This window comes from Aplysia californica, unplaced genomic scaffold, assembly GCF_000002075.1.
Source record: "Aplysia californica isolate F4 #8 unplaced genomic scaffold, AplCal3.0 scaffold00370, whole genome shotgun sequence".
NCBI classification, from domain to species: Eukaryota; Metazoa; Mollusca; class Gastropoda; order Aplysiida; family Aplysiidae; genus Aplysia; species Aplysia californica.
The window spans coordinates 550,421-565,308 of record NW_004797640.1 but is presented as its reverse complement, the minus strand read 5'-3'; the positions used below and the strand labels follow the sequence as shown (position 1 = coordinate 565,308).

Here is a 14,888-nt window from a genome sequence, read left to right as displayed (position 1 = left end):
TCTCTCTCTCTCTCTCTCTCTCTCTCTCTCTCTCCCCCTCTCTCCCTCCCTCTCTTTCTCCCTTTCTCCATTGATATCTCATTTTCCTTCAACCCAGCTCTTCCTTCTCTCTCTTACACATGCACGTGCACACATGAAAAAAACGAAAACTTTCGCGTACACACACATACAACTTGCACACATGCGCCCACATACAACTGATAAGGACAGTTTATAGATGTGCCTTATGTTCTCTCATATCCCAGCGATGTACAGTTTCCTGCTGCACTGCCGTGACCTGGTGACGGAGGATGTTATACGTCGCATGCTGGCCCCTCTAGAATGTGCCCTTGTCATGATGACACAGTGAGTGCTCTCATAGTTTAGTGCTCCTCCCCCCAATAGAGGGGGGACATTAACATGTTCTTATGCACAGTAGAATTGTTAATGGGTTGATTTATCAATGTCATGCTCATACTGTTCCGGAACAACATAGCTCTCCTTCTTTGCTGTCAAGATCTATCGTCTTTATCTCTTCTCCTTTTTTGTGTTTGTTACTCTCTTGTAACACCTCTAATCTTTGGGGCACTTGTATAACCTTTTTGTATTTCACGTACCTTATAACTCTTGCTGAAACCAAAGAAATATACTTTTAATAATTTGAGTGGGTGGTTGGCGGGTGCTCTGGTGTGGTTTGCTTCTTATTTCCTATCAAACATCTATGCGCGCTCATATGACCTTAGCAGTTGCGAGCGCCGTAAAACCTTATACTATACAAACATCTATCGTCTTTATCTCCCCTCCTTCTTTTTTGTGTTTGTTACTCTCTTGTAACACCTCTAACCTTCGGCACTTATATGACCTTATTGTGTTGCAAGTGCCGTAAAACTCTTACAAAAACTTAACTAATAATTTGAATCATTTTTTCTGGTCAAAAGCTATGGCTCTTGTATCTCATCTTTGCCTTCAAGACTGGTCCCACAAATTATTGTGCTCTGTGTTACTCATAATGCTTTATGGACACTAGCACAGGACAAAGATGGAAAAGGGTGGATTTCACTTTGTTGCTTTGTACATCACAGAACTTTATGTTTCATTCCTCATATGATACTGAAGGGCTCTATTTCCTATTTCAAAGGTTAGACATGTGTTGAGCGATGGCTGTAAACAGTGGAAAATATTTGTCTAGGTATGAGTGGGTGTAACTGTTGTTCTGTCTGTGTAAATAATCAAATATATTCACCTGTGGAAAATTAGTGCACTGACTTTATGGTGTCATTTTTTTTCTTTATTTCTCTCTTGTATGAATGGAAATTTTTCGACACAGAATGTTATCCTTATTTGATTGATTCATTTTTTTTTCCTTGTATACTTTCAGATTGGCATCTGTGATAAAGATGTATGGTACTCAGTTGAAGGCAAGTGCAGCCACCATACGTCTTCGTCTTTATGACGTTCTCTCTCTGTTACCTCCGGAGTCCTTTGATGGTGAGCTTTCTATTTATGAATGTTGCCCTCTTGTGAGCTGCTCTGTGCTGGACATTGAAGACTTGGTGTCAGTCGTGTAAAAGCTTGCGGTTTCATCCTATTTAGTTTTGTTTTGGTTTTTTTACTTCTTAGGAGTTATGGTGTTGTAGCTTCGACCAAGTTTTTAAAAAGAACCTACTTCTTTTTGTTTTTAAAGGCTTTTTTTTTGTAAGTTGTTAAAAAGACCCTACTTTTTAGAAAAATATCCTTTTCTCAGTCAAGCTCTTAAACAGAAATTAATTATATTGACAAGGGATCCTGGACAGTGTAAATATTGTAAAAGTACTTGTGTGCCTGTATGAATTATTTTGACAGAAACAGGACTTTTAAGGTTTTTTTAAGCCCCTGACTTGCCTGTAATTTCTATCAACGGCCACATAGTAACTTGAAAAGGCTACATTCAAAGTATCTTCTTTTCAGGTCTTTAGATGTTATGTAAAAAAATTATCACCTTCTACATAAATTTCACAACTTTTTGCTTTATCATTATCAATTAATGTTTTAGAAAAGAGTATTTCTCGTAATGTGTAGGAAAGTTTGGCCTGCTCTGTGTAGTGTCAGGACATGAGAACCTTTAAAAAAAATGTTTTCATCCCTAGGTCTGTACCCAAACCTACTGCGTGAACTGGTGGCAGAGTTCACCCTGACTGACAACCCTGCCAACACCACCACGTCACAGCTGAGGTTTATGTGTCACGCCGACGACAGCGTCATACTAGGTTCCTGGCTGCAGGAGACAGACCACAAAGCCATTGAGGACCAGGTGAGCACATATTCCCCCCCACACCTGTTTTGTGAATAATTATTCCTTGCTAATTTAGCCTGGGTGGACACTTTTCCCATTGATTTCTTACATATGTTTCTCAAATTGGCTGGGAACTTTGGACGAATTCTACAATTTCCTCAAAAAGATTTTTAATTCTTTTTTTTTAGTTCCTTACCTTACCTGGTCTATGGTATAAATCTGTTCATACGATAAACATTTCCTCCTGCACCCTGAACTGAATAAACAAAAGGCTTTAATATCATTATTTCCCCAAGTTGGTAGACAACCACTTACAAGTGTGCTCCTGACTTTTGTTTGTGCAGGACCTGTAGACAGGGCCTCACTATTAACTCATGGTTTGTCTGATCACACCTGATTGACACATGCAGCCTCGACTTTTCTGCTCTTATTTTTCTCACTTCATCGTGGAAGCTGTCTTACAAGTGAAAACAAAGTGCAGTCAGGCACGCAGAACTCACACACAGCGTGGATTGACAAATGTGTTCAACACATCCATAATTTGGGTTTACTGATAGCAAAGAATTAAACAGATATCAGTTGGGCAAATGACAAATTTTAGGATCTATCTGGCTTTGAGTTTTTCACGTTTGTGTTATTTCTGCCCGACTATATCTGTAAGGCTGAGCTTTACAAAGAACATTTTAACTTTCATACTTTATTTTCTTATGCAAAGATACAATATACTGTCGTGGCCCTAGCAGACAATTGTTAACGATGGAGAAGAAGAGTTTAAGGAATTTTTGTTGCTTTTATCTGAAAAGACGAAGAGAGCATAAATTGATGGCCAGCTGAGAATCTCCACTGAAAAATTGATTGTGTTGATTGTGCTAATGATATAATACGTTTTTGGTGTAAAGTGTGTGGCATATATTCCACATTCAGAGATATAGAAGGTGAATTTATGTTTGACATTGAGAGAATCTATATTTTTTAAGGCTCTGTGATATTTAGTCTGTGGATAAGTACAGTAAGGAATAGAAAGTGGCCTTTTATTTTATTACATTGTTTATACACATATGTGTATGCTGTTGATCACTTCACACCACGCAATAATGAAGAAGCTGTGTAGTAGAAAACTGTTGTTATGAAAAATTTCCTTCCACTGTTACTAAGATAGAGAAGAATGCTATGTGATAGAATTGTGTGTTCACTTAATGCTGCCTTGATGTTGTTTGGTTTTATGTACATTGTCTCATTTCCATGTCAGGCAAAAGCTAGAGGGGAAAACTATTGTTCACAAATAAGATACTATTACTCTTATTTTTTGATAATTCAAAATATATTCTGTAACTTCATGACAATCCTTTTTTTTTTCTCTATCTAAACTTCAATTTCAATTGAATACCCTGTGTACTGTGCCCTATAGATGGAGCCAAATCGTAAAGTGGATAAAGAGTATGTAAGTAACCCACAACAGTGAAGGAACAACACCCTCCCAACTTTCACGGTTCCTCCCGCCCCCCACCACCACCACCACCACCACCACACGCAGCCACATCCCCCCTCCCCCCCTCAGAAAGCAATACACAAAAGATTGAGTTTGCTGATTGTATTCCCTGCCTGTGTACAGTTTCTATGGTTGTCGCTGCCTGGCTGACCAGTGGTCTCTTAGCATGGTCCATGTGAGCTCGACCAATGTCTGGGCTTAGGGACAGCACATCTGTACTCGAGAAATCTCGGAAAATGCGGGGGTAGGGGGGAGGAGGGGGGATAGAACAGTGTCACTGGGAATACAAGAAAAACTTGTGGAAGTGTTTGCGATATAGAATGCAAAGCTTAAACGATATGATGCGTTCAAACTTCTTTATTCCTTTCAGCACATCGTTAGTTCACAGGCAAACTTTAAAGTGGGTAGTTGGAGGGGGTCACTGGTAGATCCAAATGTGCTTCTCTTTACTCAAACAAATAAGGGAGCAGAAATGGTGTTCCGCTGTGTTTGACAGCACAGAGACTGAAAACGAGAAAAAAACAGCTGGCAGGGATCATATTTCAGACCTCCTAGTTGGAACACCAATGCCTTTTGAGCTACTGAGCCCTCTTTGGGATGTTTTTAAAGCTAGTGCTAGAAAAGAAAAGGGATGATCATGAGAAATTCTCATCAAGTTGGAAAAGGAATTATTGGATGTTTGTCGAGCTCCATGTCTTGTGACCAAAGAGCCGTCTGCCTCTCGCTGTTTGTTTGTATGTATGAATTGTCTCAACAACCCTTACTCCCTGGTCTTGTCTTAGACAGATTCAGTCCTGACCTTCGAGTTAATACCATAACCATAGTGAACCATCAGGAAAATTAGTGGTTCATTGTCATTGGAGATCTTTTAAAAATAATAGTATTGTATAAGGCTGAATTCAAAAGGACTTCTTCAACGGTACTTGTGAGAAAATCAGACTTACAGGTCTGTTGTGTGTGGCTAATTCCTATATCAACTAATGGAGTATTGAGCATATTGTACCGGTAGGAAACCCCTTCTTAGATTCAGTGCTTTCATTTCTGCCAGAGCTCTACGCTGATTGAAGTGGTGTATTATATCTTCTGGCAATTTAGATTAATAACAGTATCTTTTGAATATATTTGAAAAGAGCTGATTCCAATCAGTTCCCGACTGCCAGGTCAAATCTATTATTTTTAATTTGCATCTGCGGACATTTGCTCCTCGTCATTTATGTTGCAACAAATTTGTGCATTTGGTGTAGAGTACAATCACTGTGATATGCCTGTGGGTAGTCAGTCATTATAAGCATTGTGCATATTAACAAATACTTCTCACAAACTCCAGAAAAGTTGCAACACAGATGCCAGTCCTGCTTGTGTTCGGTTTGTCCATTGAGTTTGAGCCGGTACTATGAATTAAAAAACAGATGCTTCTGGTCGTTTTTGAGGTCCCACAGCCCTTTGTTAATACATGTCAGGCCTTGGGATTTTGCTAAACAACATAGTAATCAGTCTAGTAATTCAAAACTTTAAGTTCATCTGTACTCTTTGACTGTATGGACTGTAGTAAGGCCTTGCTGCTTGAGTTGTTGTCTGGCATGCAAGGCATGGTGTGAATAGATCTCTGTGCTTAAGAGGGTGTGCACGTGATGTGACATATTAAAACTGGAAAGGAATGCTGTAAAGGCATTTGATGCCAAAAGTTGTGGAGGACTATTATCAGTGGACTAGATTTGGATATGCATTGGCATCTCAATGAGCTGTTTAAACTTTTCTTTTTAAACAACGTCCTGCCCTGTGCACACCCCATAAGCACTGTGCATAATATGTCCCTGGCTGTCTACTGCTAGGAATGCAGGAATAAAGAATTTGTTTCTAGTTTTGTTTATAATTTACGCAAGAGCCGTAGGGTACATGGAAATGAGACTTGTTTGTTCATGAATGTTTCTGTGTATGGATACATTTGATTTGCATGATCATCTCTGCGTATGATAGAAATAATGTGCCCTTCACAACCCTGCACTGGTCAGACATATTTTTTTATCCACATATTTTTGTTCCTTTTGTGATTAAATTCAGTTGATACCTATTATAATTTTTTTTTCTTGCATAAATACTTTGGATTCTTTTCTTTTTTGTTGGTTTTTTTTTTTTCGTGGGTTTTTCATGATAGCCTTCACGCTGAACTGTGCTTGTATTGCCTCTATTTGGATGGACTCCTCTTGTTCAATTGATGCTAAACATTTATCTAAAGACCTTACCTTTAAAGCTGAGGCAACATTTTTTTTTTTACCTGACTATATAATTCCCTAAAATGTTGAGAAAGGTTAACAAATTTCCCGCTCTACCCTCAGGCCACTTCCACCACAATCACCATTTTTTTTTTTTTCTTCCATTGTTTTTTGTTTTTATTGCCATTCCCATCAATAATTTTTCCAAGTTTCATAGATTTTTTCCTTTCACAAATGCTTTTCTCTGTTTGTCCCTATCCTTGTTGTTTGCATTATGGTCCTTATGTGGGGACAAGTTATTAACAATATGTTTTAGTCCTGCATGTCTTGATCTGATACCATTGATAATGGGTTTTTTATTGATAAATCGGGCCAATGTTACTTATATTGTATAAGATTGATTCCTGCTGATCCTACGTTGTGGGTGGTTGGCGGGTGCTCTGGTGTGGTTTGCTTCTTCTTTCCTATCAAACATCTATCGTCCTTATTTCCCCTCCTTCTTTTTTATGTTTGTTACTCTCTTGTAACACCTCTTATCTTCTGGTGCTCATATGACCTTATGCAGTTGCGAGTGCCGTAAAACCTCTACTAAAACTAAAATGATCCTACGTTCCAGCTGTTTTGTATAGACAGTTGAAAGGTGGCAGATTCTTGCAGGTCTTTGTTGTGAGTTTGGAGGGGGGTAAAAGGGGGGGTGGCTCTCTGAAACCGATGGTACAGCTCATGAACGATTGTAGACCTCTGTAGTAAACTTTCAAAGCTGTTGGGCATGAGCCCCATTCAGAAGTGGGCTATAGCATTGATTTGCCAGATGACAAGAAGCACAAAATCTATTTTCATTGTGTGTGCTATACTTGGTGAGAGCGAGAGAGAGAGATCAGATAGAAAATATCACCAACCCATGAACTGGAGTGGAATTTTGTGTCCTATTTCCAGAGCTGAAAGGTTCCTATTTACAGTGAAGAGAGTAGATTTTCTTTTCACTTAGAACTTTATTTTGGGTCCATCCAAAAGGAGTGGTGTCGACAGCCATAGTCCCAAAGTCTACGGTGTGGGTGATTGGCGGCTGCTCTAGTGTGGTTTGCTCCTCCTTTCCTATCAAACATGTATTGTCCTTATCTCTCCTCCTTCTTTTTTGTGTTCGTTCCTCTCTTGTAACACCTCTAATCTTCGGCACTTATATGACCTTTTTGTGTTGCAAGTGCCGTAAAACTTTTACTAAAACTAAAAAAGAAGTCCAAGGTTTGATTTGCTGCATGGAAAAAATGATTATTTTTTTTTCTGTATGGGTCCATGAAATGGTTCCTTTTTTATACAGCTACAGCAAGGTGTCATAAAAGCAGCACTTTTTTTCTCTTTTGTTCAGTTACGGGGGTCATATTCTGCAACCAACCTTGCATGAATATTGTGACCTAATTATCGATAATGCCATATATTTCCTACTCCACTCCACCCTGCTTCTTTAGAAGTTTATAGATTTTTCAGCATTTGACTTTGCTACATTTTCGGCATATTTTTCCATCTCTACCCTCTGTCTGTGAACCTAATGGTTTAGAATAAGCCTTTTTTTATTTCCTTATTGCACCTCATTTTACTGCAGAGGTTGTTCTGTTGTGAATTCTTAGGTATACTTAATTAGTGTCATTGTTTTTGCCAAGTTTTTTATTTGCCTTAATTGCAGCCTGACCCACCTGCTGTTTATAATGCCTAATTTCTTTCTTTCTTTTTCTTTTTCTTTTTTTTTTCTTCTATTTCTCTTTCTTTCTTCTTTTTTTTTTTACCAGAAAGAGTCTCATTGTATGTATTTATATACTTGTAAAGAGTTACTTTTTTTTCTTCTGGTGCCCTTTCTTGATTTCCAACTATTGAAAGAAAGGACTTGATAATGCCCCCACTTTAAGTCAGCTCCTGCTAAATGATTGTATTTAATTTATTCATTCTAGTGATTTGTATCATCATGTTTTTAAAGCTGTGCTCTGTTGGTCCATGTAGCTTTCTTCCTGCCTCTGAAATAAGTTGGCCGTCTCCGAAGGGATGTACAACTTAAGTTTAACGATTTTAAAAGTGTGTTAAAGAATGAAACTGATGGTTCCTGTGCTCTTATATTTTTCAAAATGTGGTGGTTTCTTATTTTCTCTAATAACAATGCAACCTCTTTTGTTTTTTGTCTTTTCTTCCAGTAATGCAACTACCTACAGTGTTCTAGACTTGTACATTATTGTGAATAGTAAGGGCATGCTTTTCCTCTCCTCTCTCTCAGCTCCAGCCCAACAGTGCGTCTGGCTCAGGCACTCTGGAACATGACAGTCAGTCGCTCTATATACGTTGCCCCCCAGTGAGTATGATTTTAAATTCATCACAAGGGGCTGGTTGGCAGATGCTCTGGTGTGGTTTGTTCCTTCTTTCCTTTCATACATCTATTGTATATATCACTCCTCCTTCTTTGTGGGTGGTTGGCAGATGCTCTGGTGTGGTTTGTTCCTTCTTTCCTTTCATACATCTATTGTATATATCACTCCTCCTTCTTTGTGGGTGGTTGGCGGGTGGTCTGGTGTGGTTTGCTATCCTTCTTTCCAATCATACATCTATCGTCCTTATCATTCTTCCTTCTTTGTTTTATATAGTACTATAAAGTAACAATCCTATAATCTGCGGCACTTGTATGGCCTGTGTTTCAAGTACCGTAAAACGTCTGTCATTTTCCTGAAGCAGTGCTGTCATAATTCTATTCCTGTGATTGGTTTTTATATCTCAAAAATGGGATTTACCTCACTTCCTGTTGTCACTGTTGGTGGTTGGTAAGCAATTTAGTGTACTTTGTTTGTTTCATTTCTCCTAAAATCGCATGACCAGATGTTGTGAGTGCTTTGATATTTGATTAACTCCTACTTTTTTTCAGTGTTTCTATTGTCAAAACTTTCTTCTTTGCATTTATAAATGAGCTAATAATGGCAAAGGCTTTTATTCCTGAACATAATTTCAGTGGGTAAGTGGATGGTTGGCGGGTACTCTGGTGTGGTTTGCTTCTTCTTTCCTGTCAAACGTCTATCGTCTTTATTTCCCTTCCTTCTTTTTTGTGTTTGTTACTCTCTTTTAACACCTTTAATCTTCGGCACTTATATGACCTTATTGTGTTGCAAGTGCCGTAAAACACTTACTAAAACTAAAACCCTTAGTAAAACCAAACCCCCCACATTAAAATAAAAATTAACATGGTACAGTGATGATCGTGCTGTAAGACCTCTGTTGTCCACTCCCTTCCCCTCAGAGTGAACCCATTCCCGGCCCGCTGCCCCTGGGAGTGGCGGTCATCGACAGCTCGGTCAAGCTCTACGGCGTCATATTCCCCCACGTGGCCCACAAGCACCGCTACCAGATGCTGCAGCACTTCAACGAGTGTATCCGCCAGGCCAAGGGACCACGCCAGCAGGCCGTCCAGATGAACGTCTTCACTGCCGTGCTGTGTGCTCTCAAGGTGTGTGTGTGTGTGTGTGTGTTTGTATGGGTGGTTGGCAGGTGCTCTGGTTGGTGTTGTTTGCTCCTTCTATCCTGTCAAAACATCTATCGTTGTCCTTATCTCTCCTTCTTTTTTGTGTAAGTTACTCTTTTGTGCGGGTGGTTGGCAGGTGCTTTGGTGTGGTTTGTCCCTTCTATCCTGTCAAATATCTATCGTTGTCCTTATCTCTCCTCCTTTTTTAAAAATGTGTTTGTTACTCTCTTGTAACACCTTTAATTTTCGACACATATATGACCCTATTGTGTTTCAAGTGCCATAAAACACTTAGTAAAAGTTTTTTTAAAGTGAAGGTATGTGTGTGTGTTTTTGTGCTACCATACCAGTCTGTTGCAGTTATGTGTGGTACAATTTTTCTTTCTCTACTTGTGTTCTTTTCCTTCTTGCTTCTGTCTCTCTTTCTTGCTTTTTTACCAGCACTAGATGATTTGTTATAGCAGTGTGCTTTTAGTTTTTTTCAAATAACCATCAGAGATTATTTCACATGCTTCTGTGCCTTCTCATTTGCCGAACCTTACTTCTTTTTCACGAATTTTGAAAAAATATTGTCTAGTCCTCCCACATTTTTCTCAACGTTTTACAACCATCCACATCTAAAACAAGTCTCAGCCAGCACATACAATTGCACACACACTCATACAACATGTGCATACTTTCCTTTATTTGCAACAAATGCAAAACTTCCCCCTTACCATTTGCTATTGGACTACTTTCTGTTAGTGTTATAAAGTTGCTCACTTATCACATAGCAAAAGCAGTCTTTGTAGGTGGTTGGCGGGTGCTCTGGTATGGTTTGCTCCTTCTTTCCTATAAAGAATCTATCGTCTCTGTCTCCCTTCCTTCTTTTTTGTGTTTTTTACTCTCTTGTAACACCTCTAATCTTCGGCACTTATATGACCTACTTATTGTGTTGCAAGTGCCGTAAAACTCCTACTAAACTAAAAAAGCGCTCTTTAACTGTTTCTTTTGTCCTTTTGATGTCTCTTCAGAGCTTGGCAGAACTCAAGTCAAGTCCAGGGCCAGATGATGTAAAGAAAGCTGCCTTCTCTCTTATAATGGTACGCTCATTTTTTTCTTCATGCGATTTGTTTGCGCTTTTTTTTCATTTCACAAAATGTTGTCATAACAATTTCTGGTTTAGTTAATGATAATGGATTAAGACAGGGGTGCTTGGCTTGTGATAAAAATAATTGGGGTTGCTCATTTCCCTTGCAACAACAATGATATGTCCAGTTCTTTTACTTGTGAAGTGCTTCTATTATTATGCTAACTGGCATTTCCTCTAATGTTGTTACCCCTCTTTTTTTTTAACACTCAGCCTGTTTTTTTTTGCCCCCAAGTTGCTATTACAACTACAAATGAACAGTAGGGAGGCTCTCGTGGTCTAAAGATTACAGTGTTTGCCTCTCATTCTTTATGTCCCGGGTTCGAAACCTAACAGCGACGAATAATTTTCTTCTCTAAACTGTTCTCATTTCACCTCCTTACCTGCTCTTTGACCGTGTTCTGTCTGTCGTCTGCTTTCGTCTCCACTTTCTCCACATTAAAGATCCCTTGGTGGTCCAAAATCGATAAAGAGTTGGCTCCGACGGCCACCCGGGCAAAATTCAAAATTAATTCCTGCCAAACTGAAAATGCTTAATATGTCCCACGCCCTCATACAACCATATGCAGTTGCGAGCACCGTAAAACACTAACCAAAACAAAACAAAAAAACAGTATCTTATTATATCTCCCCCCAGGATGCAATGAGCAGCAGTAACCCAATCTTGCGGTGTGCAGCGGGCGAGGCGCTGGGCCGTATGGCTCAGGTGGTTGGCGACAGTAAATTCATCGCTGAGATGGCTCAGCACAGCTTCGACAAGTAAGATCTAGCTGAGCTTTCCATTATTTAAAGCCTTTGTTCCCCCCCCGGGGCAGTGCCACTGACTGTAGTGTCTTTAGGCCATTCCCAAAGGGGGGACATTTCTCGTTCAAGCACAGTAGAATTGTAAATGGGCTGATTCATCATGTCATGCTCATAAATGTGCCTGATCTGCAACAGGGAACTGCTGCTTTTTCTTTCCTAATCCTTACTATTGTCATTTTCCTCTACTTCTTTTGTATGTTTGTCACACTCTTGTGACCTGCTATTTCCGGGGTGCCTTGATAGCCGAAGCAGACCTTGTGCTGTTGAAGCTAGAGAGGTGAGCAGAGTAAGTCTGATTCCGTGTAAAGACTTCTCTGTTGACACCCACCCCTTGGCGCTCATATGACCGTATGCAGTTGCGAGCGCTGTAAAATCTCTACTAAAACTTTTTTTATAGCCTTTGTGTTTTGAAAGATTGTATTGGTATGATGCTGTATATTATCATTACATGATTTACGTATAACTGTTATTACATTTGTCTGTTTTACTTTCCATTGTAACCAAGATTTTTTGGATCAATAAAAGTTATTTACTCTTTTTTTTTAAAAGAAGTTTCCTCTAACTTTAATGTTTCTTACAATTACTTGTGTAGTGATGTAACTGTTGTTCAGATTGCTCAGGGCTGATTTTAATAGGAATATCTTTTGAGCCTTTCTTACCTTTTTTTGTTGGCAACACAATTGGCTTTTTGCTCTTTTTGATTTTTTAAAAACTCGTTTACCTTTTACCTTCTTGATTCCAGATCTTCTTCTTTTTCTTCTCCTCCTCCTCCTCCTCCTCCTCCTCCTCCTCCTCCTCCTCCTCCTCCTCCTCCTCCTCCTCCTCCTCCTCCTCCCCCTCCCCCTCCCCCTCCTCCTCCTCCTCCTCTTTTCTTCTTCTTCTTCCTCTTCGTCCTCTTCGTCTTCTTCTTCTTTTTCTTCTTCTCAGAGCTTGTTTGTCCAGGTACCAAGCTGAGTCAGAGTATCCTATGGTCAGCCTGTGCACAAAAACCTTCAAGGGTTTAGCATGAGTTTTTTGGGTTTTTTAAGTGCTCATAATGGTAAGAATGGATAATTCTTAATAGATAAATAGTTGAACCCTCTGTCAAGTGCATAATTTTGTTGTGTGATTACCATGGAGATTGAAGAGCAGAGACTTGTTTCCCTCTCTTCATTCAAAGTTGGTGATTGGAGGGTGCCGCTTGTAGGTCATAGTACTTCTTACTTAAAGGACTATTATTGTGACCATGTACTTCTCTTGGCTCAAAACTAGAGACTCAAACATCTCTTCAAAGTTATGATAAGTGATTAACTTATTTGTTGGCCATTGTCTTCTTTAGGTTGAAGTCTGCCCGAGATGTTGTGAGTCGAACTGGCCACTCTCTGGCTCTTGGCTGCCTGCACCGATACGTGGGTGGCATGGGTTCAAACCAGCACCTGAACACTTCGGTCAGCATCCTGTTGGCTCTAGCTCAGGACTTCAACTCACCTGTTGTCCAGGTAAGTCAAGTGTTACTTTGCTACCTGATATCTCTGTATGACGTGAAGACCAGCTACAAAGATTTTGTTCTCCAGATTTTTGTAATGGAAAAGATAACTTGGTTTTTACTCTTTAAAATAGTAATACTTATGATGATCTTTTTTATCTGCTGCCCGTCTTTTTATATATTTTGGTCTTATCGAATCTTTAGCGGAAGTTTCATTTGCCTGTATGTCCACCAGACCAGAAATCCGGCGACCTCAATTCTCTCCCCCTTTCTTCTTCTAGGTGTGGGCCCTGCACGCCCTGGCCCTGATCGCCGACTCCGGCGGGCCGATGTACCGCAGCTACGTGGAGCCCACACTGTCGCTGGTGCTGCAGCTGCTGCTGTCTGTGCCGCCCGCCATCGTGGACGTCCACCAGTGCCTGGGCAAGTGTCTCTCCGCCCTCATCACCTCCATCGGACCCGAGCTGCAAGGTAGGTGGCTGGCGGGTGCTCTGGTGTGGTTTGCTCCTTCTTTCATATCAATAGCTATCGTACTTCTCTCTCCTCCTCTTTTTTGTGTTTGTTACTCTCTTGTCAAACCTAATCTTCGTACTACTGTGACCTTATTGTGTTGTAAGTGCTGTAAAACTCTTACTAAAACTGAACGAGCTGCAAGGTGGGTCGGGTGCTGTGCTGATGCCATGCAGGAAACTGGTAATTTTTTTTACATTTGTTAGGCATGCTGATAAAAACGAATTACTTCTCGCAATCCAAAAATGGAGATATCAGCCCCAAATTGACACTGGGGTCAGATTTATAGATTTTCAGTTGATGCCATTTTCTTCAAGTATACCGTGTCTTTTATTATTCCATACTTACACATTTAACAAACTCCACCAGTAATGTTGATGTATTACTTTCCATAAGGCTAAAATCCAAGAAATAACTCGTTTTGTCAGCACACCTCTCATTTGTGTGTGTGCCTGGAGAAAGGTTGCAGTTGTCGGCAAAGCTATTTTTGAGCAACAGGGTGAAAAGACCAAAAAAGTCGTTCTTACTAGAAACAAAAAACAAACTCTTACAAAAACTAAAGTGACTCAAACTGAACCTCGGCAGGCAACTCGAGCGCCATCGGCACAGCCCGCCTGTACTGCCTGGTGTGCTGCGCTGTCATGCAGGCCCACCCCGACTCGCTGGTCCAAGCCGAGGCCATCGCCTGCCTGCAGCAGCTGCACATGTTTGCCCCCCGCCACCTCAACCTGTCCAACCTGGTGCCTCACCTCTGTGTAAGTACGCCCTTACTCATTGCTCTCTCATGGGGACAAGTCGCTACCTCAGAATTACACAAGTTCTGTGTGACATTTTTGGCCGTTTTGAGTTACTAAGACCAAGAGATCAGAAATGAAATGTTTTATGTGCTCTATAAAAATAGTAAGATTATTTTGAGTCGTTATAAAGATAATTTTTTCATTTTGGTATCAGATTCATCATTGGGCTATCTCATATAAGCTGATAAAATGTGTCACGATGCAGTGGAATCTAGAGAGAAATGAGTGGAAATCCACGCTCATTGATGTCTGTTCCGGATCTGGCACTCCATGATGATTGAAATAGATAGTTTATTTGTAATGTCAGTTTCCCTTTGGTACTTTGGATTGAGCCGTAGCTTGGTCCGACTTTGTGTCCGGTCCTTTCGGAGATGGACTTTATAGTCAGAAATCCCACCTCTTAAATAATCTAATAGTGTTGATAAGGGCACAAATAATAAAGATAATAATAATGATAGATTGCATATATGATGCTTTATCCCATACAAAGATAAGCTCTGAGGAATGTTATACCTATACCATTTCACCTGTGGTACTTATTTTCAGGAGAACCTGAGCAGCTCTCACCTCCTGCTGAGGCGTGCGGCGGTGTCGTGTCTGCGCCAGCTGGCCACCAGGGAGGCCGGGGACGTGAGTTCTCTGGCCCTGTCACTGGTGGTGGGGCAAGGGAAGGACTCCAAGACAAACTCGCATATTGCTGACACAGGTATGTGGGTGGGTGTGGGGGTAGGGGAGTTGAT

The 14,888-nt window shown here is 40.3% G+C and overlaps 1 protein-coding gene across 1 annotated transcript in view; it reads left to right on the top strand.

The window, feature by feature from the left end:
- Window positions 1-14,888, top strand: part of LOC101860112 (HEAT repeat-containing protein 5B) — a gene marked incomplete in the record, with an annotated part of 91,797 nt that overhangs the window by 60,783 nt on the left and 16,126 nt on the right. Inside the window, 12 exon segments of the mRNA XM_013085392.2 lie at window positions 246-345; window positions 1,358-1,467; window positions 2,106-2,269; window positions 3,660-3,692; window positions 8,214-8,288; window positions 9,222-9,428; window positions 10,457-10,525; window positions 11,210-11,331; window positions 12,695-12,854; window positions 13,123-13,312; window positions 13,937-14,106; window positions 14,695-14,854. Of these exon segments, the coding sequence (XP_012940846.1) occupies window positions 246-345; window positions 1,358-1,467; window positions 2,106-2,269; window positions 3,660-3,692; window positions 8,214-8,288; window positions 9,222-9,428; window positions 10,457-10,525; window positions 11,210-11,331; window positions 12,695-12,854; window positions 13,123-13,312; window positions 13,937-14,106; window positions 14,695-14,854 (1,560 nt within the window).